The sequence below is a fragment of the Rhinichthys klamathensis genome, unplaced genomic scaffold (genome assembly GCF_029890125.1).
Source record: "Rhinichthys klamathensis goyatoka isolate OS25496 unplaced genomic scaffold, OSU_Roscu_1.1 h1tg000916l_1, whole genome shotgun sequence".
Taxonomy (NCBI): domain Eukaryota; kingdom Metazoa; phylum Chordata; class Actinopteri; order Cypriniformes; family Leuciscidae; genus Rhinichthys; species Rhinichthys klamathensis.
The window spans coordinates 79167-83580 of NW_026607256.1; the positions used below are offsets into that span (position 1 = coordinate 79167).

Below are 4414 nucleotides of genomic sequence, written 5' to 3' on the forward strand. Positions count from 1 at the left end.
TAATCACTGTATTTAAATAATCATAATAATAATTATAAAATATCTAATATAAGACAAACTGTAATATATGTAATATATGTAATAAAAATAATGAAATATCTGGTGCAAATCGGACAAACCATCTAGGACGAGTTTGAAAAATTAGTTTTTTGGGACAATTCAAAATGGCGGACATATTTATATATGACGGAAAATTACGACATAGGATGCAATTGAATCGGCATAAGCTCAGGGATCAGAAGGCATTATGGTTAAAAAGTTATTCGCATAAATATGAGTGAAACTTTGGACAGGTGGTGGCGCTAGAGGGAATGAGTTAGAGACACCAAAATTGGTGTATTTGATTTTGGGATTGTCCTCTATCAGAATGTCAAACCGATATAACTTTCCCGCAAGCGGTTATTTGGGCTGCCATAGACTCCCAGTCGGAAGAATGAATAATAATAATACGAAGAAGAACGCGAACGAAAACAATAGGTGCCTACGCACATTATGTGCTTGGCCCCTAATAATAATGAATTATCTTACTGACCCAGGGTGTTATATTGTAATATTATGGAGAGCATTTGCAGTCTATTTTTGGCCAAGTTGTATTTACTCTAATTATAATAGTGGTTACACTATTTTAAGAATATAAAAGACATTCTGAGACAACAACCCTAGAGATAATGCATGTTTTTCTACCCAGAATGTAAAGAGAAATGTAGGGCTTCATTAAGAAAAGAGTGTTGCGTGAAGAAAGACAAAGAGGAAAAAAACATAAATATTACAGTTGATGTGCATATCCTGAAGAAAGAAGAAAATCATGAGACGTTCATACAAGAAAAACTTACAACTTTGACAAATTTTAGAAACACAAATTCTGCAAGTCAAAAGGACAAGGATAAAGGGTACTACATTTTTTACTGTATCCGGTCAGGGAACCCTGTTGATGGAAGTTACAAGAGCTCAGGATGTATGGCTTACACATCATTTAAGATTAAAAGTGATTGGCTGAGCCACAAAATCATTGTACAACGCACCAGCAAAGAGCACAATGGCCACAATGCAACTTGTGAACAAGAAGGACACTTTCAAACAGTGTGTCCAGATTTGGTCAAACAAATTGAAGAATGGATCTCATTGGGGGTCAAGCCAGAAATCATTCTACTGGAATCCCACAAATGGTCCAGATCTCGTGGACACACCGACTTAAACAACCGTCAGTACTTTGTCACTCCAAAGGACATTGAGAATATACGTACATGCTTGGTACGCCGAAGCCATTTGGATAAAGATGATGCTGTTAGTTCAGCCAAATTATTGACCAGTCACCTCAAGGATAATGTTGTTTTTTTTCAGCCTTTTTCCCATGAGAAGGATCTCATAATTATCCTTCAGACTCCCAACATGAGAGAGAATCTACACAGACATGGAAAGAACATTATATTTTTGGATGCTACTCATTGCGTCAACCAGTATAATTTTCCACTTTATACCCTGGCTATAAGAGATGACTATGGCCATGGAGTTCCAGTCGCATTTATAGTAACAGGCAATGAGAAAGAGGCAACACTAAGCTTTACAGCAGTTAAGGAGAGTGTGTCCTGCTGCACCAAGGTATGTATATATAAATTTTTTGGTTTAATTAAATTTACATACTTGAAGTAGAAGTATTGGTCTGTCCCCAGAAATCTCACTGCCCTGCCAACAAATTACTCTGTAACATTTTATTTTACAGTGCACTTGTTACATATACTTAGCATAGTTATTACATTCTTAAAACAAGATTTTTTTTAAAGAAATTTACCTTCTGATGCAACACTGCATAAGATGTAAAATACTTGTTTTCAGAGAATGTATCTTTAATATAGTCTCATTATGTCTTACTCCACACTGGCAGAGTTTTTCACATGTAAAAAATAAATAAATCTGCTAATGCAGTTATAAAAAAATAAAAAAATCTGCTAATTCAGTTATATATAACGCATTTGTATTTATCTTTATTGAAGGATATATATATATATATATATATATATATATATATATATATATATATATATATATATATATATATATATATATATATATATATATATATATATATATATATTAGTTAACATGGCTATTGTTTCTTCATCCTTCTTGTATGCTATTTTGTTTCCTCTAGGTGCTTTATGGTGGACAAGGATATGTGTGAGATGAATGCCTTGCGGAAAGTCTTCCCAGAGTCAGATATCTTGCTTTGCTGGTATCATGTTATGCAAGTATGTATACATACAAATGTATATATTCTTTATATTTGAAAAATGTACCGTAAGTTAGTTATTGTCTCTTTCTTCAGGCTGTTGTCCGCTGGCTTTCGAAGACAGACTCTGGAGTCAGTGGGCCATCAAATACTGATGTTAGAACAGAAATCATTTCTTTCGTCAGAAAGATGAAGCTTTGTGCAACAGTGCGTACAATTAACAATTCAATTTTGCTTCCTTAATTGTACTATTACTATTTATATAACTATTTTAAAATAAACATTAAATCAGTTACATTTAACATTAAATCACCTATTCTTTTTAATTTTGTTAAAATAGCATCAAGATTTTAAGTCAACTGCTGAACAATTCCTCAAGAGGTTTGAAGATTTCCCAGCTCTTTGCTCATACTTCAAGGATCACTGGCTAGAAATAGGACACACATGGTCTGACTTTGGACGGTGCTACAACCATGCTGACTCCGATACAAACAATCTTGTTGAAAGGTAATATTTGAAATTAAACTTATGAAACTTGATTGAGTTAATTCACATTATGTAATAGAATCACCAGCATTTTGATGTTGTTATCATATCTTAATATCAAACTAACACAATCACATTAAAACATGCATTGTTTTTCTTTGCTTGTCCAATTAGATTTTTCCATCGCCTAAAATATCAGTTTTTGGGAGGCATTAGGAACCGTAGACTGGATGATCTTATCAGCATTCTCATCAAGAAGACAGATGGATACTTCCAGGTCATTCACGATTTGCAGGCAGCTGGAAGAATGAAAAATGCCTCTTTGAAGTCAGGAGAAATACTTAAGTCTGCCTCTAGATTGGTGGAAAAAGGTTGGCAAGATAGCATTAATCTTATATCCAACGACACGTACCTTTATGAAGTTCCATCAGAACAAACCCCTGGTCTATCCTACAAAGTTTGTCCATCTGAAAGTTTTTGTAGCTGCCCAATTGGAATCAGAGGACATCCCTGTAAACATCTTGTAGTTACTGAGTTGCTGAGTAAACATGACTCTCAAAAATTTCCTGCTTTGGATCATCAAATAAACGCACATGCTAGCGTACTTAAGCAAAAGAAGCTTTACTCCATTCTGTGCTCTGACACAAAAGAGGTAGATGTACAAAGTTTATGTCATGAGAGAATTTACCACACTTCTGCGATGACATTTCAATGCACCTGTTGTACATACTCTTACATTGAGAAATGTGCTTGCCTTCTACTGGCAAGTGAATTATTTGATGTCATATCAACAAGAGCTGTACCTACTTTGTGGCAAGAAGACACGTCAATGCAGTTAAATGTGAACACTGCAGCAAACCACTCTAAAACTGAAGTGCAGAAGTTAAAGGAAATACTGGAGAGTGTGCAGAATTGGCAGACAATTCCTCAGCACATTAGCCAGCAAATTCAAAACCTGCATGACAGTGTAACAAATGCCAGCATGAGTAGATCAACAGCCGCATTTTCAGCAGTAACTACAGACCTGACAAGAAAGATAAGACCATTGTTTCCACACAGAGCAAAAAACATGAAACGAAAGTATGGACTCAAATTCAAAAGACGACAAACTAAATTATAAAAGTGAATGTAGATATGAAAAAAAAAAAACTAAGGCACTAAGACAATGTAAAATATACATTTAAAATTAACTTGCTAAATTTAAGTGTGCATATGAGAAATGAAGTGAAGGAGGCTGCTGATTTTTGGATGTTTATTTTACTTATACATTTTAAATGCATCGTTTTACAACATCTGAAATCTGAAAAAAATAAATAATGCCATCTTTAATTGTAAATAAAGCTTTTACGTTTTACATTACTCAGCTGTCTGAATGTGTTCTGCAACAGTGATATGTTGTATATTTTAAACCAATTAAATGTAACATTACTTGCTTAACTGAGATGACAATGTTTGTTACAATTTAACAATCATTAGTTATTGTGTTCAATGGCTCAGTGAACCTCTACTTAAACTGACTGATTAAAAATGAGATGACAACATCTACCACTTGTGGTCCAAGCGTATGGGTTAGCAGACTAAAAGGTGATTCCTCTCCCAGTTTTTCCCTTAGCAAGTGCTGGAGAGTGCAGAGTGTATTCCTGTAAATATCAATGGACAGATTTTAAAGCAAGATGCAAGTTTAAAAAAATCGAAATGTGG

The 4414-nt window shown here is 34.3% G+C and overlaps 1 protein-coding gene across 1 annotated transcript; it reads left to right on the top strand.

The window, feature by feature from the left end:
• The first annotated feature begins 1564 nt into the window (after positions 1 to 1564).
• Positions 1565 to 3945, top strand: LOC130078571 (uncharacterized). The gene is made up of 5 exons (XM_056244119.1): positions 1565 to 1599; positions 2150 to 2246; positions 2324 to 2434; positions 2568 to 2734; positions 2888 to 3945. Exons 2-5 carry the CDS (start codon positions 2157 to 2159, stop codon positions 3831 to 3833), a joined length of 1314 nt encoding a protein of 437 aa, XP_056100094.1. The 5' UTR covers positions 1565 to 1599; positions 2150 to 2156; the 3' UTR covers positions 3834 to 3945.
• The last annotated feature ends 469 nt before the right edge of the window (positions 3946 to 4414 follow it).

What these genes read in the sequence shown, in the direction of transcription:
- LOC130078571 (XM_056244119.1), top strand. Translation starts at nt 2,157, where the DNA reads ATGGTGGACAAGGATATGTGTGAGATGAATGCCTTGCGGAAAGTCTTC. An exon ending in GCTGGTATCATGTTATGCAA is followed by an intron (nt 2,247 to 2,323) that starts GTATGTATACAT and finishes CTCTTTCTTCAG; the next exon opens with GCTGTTGTCCGCTGGCTTTC. An exon ending in ACAAACAATCTTGTTGAAAG is followed by an intron (nt 2,735 to 2,887) that starts GTAATATTTGAA and finishes TTGTCCAATTAG; the next exon opens with ATTTTTCCATCGCCTAAAAT.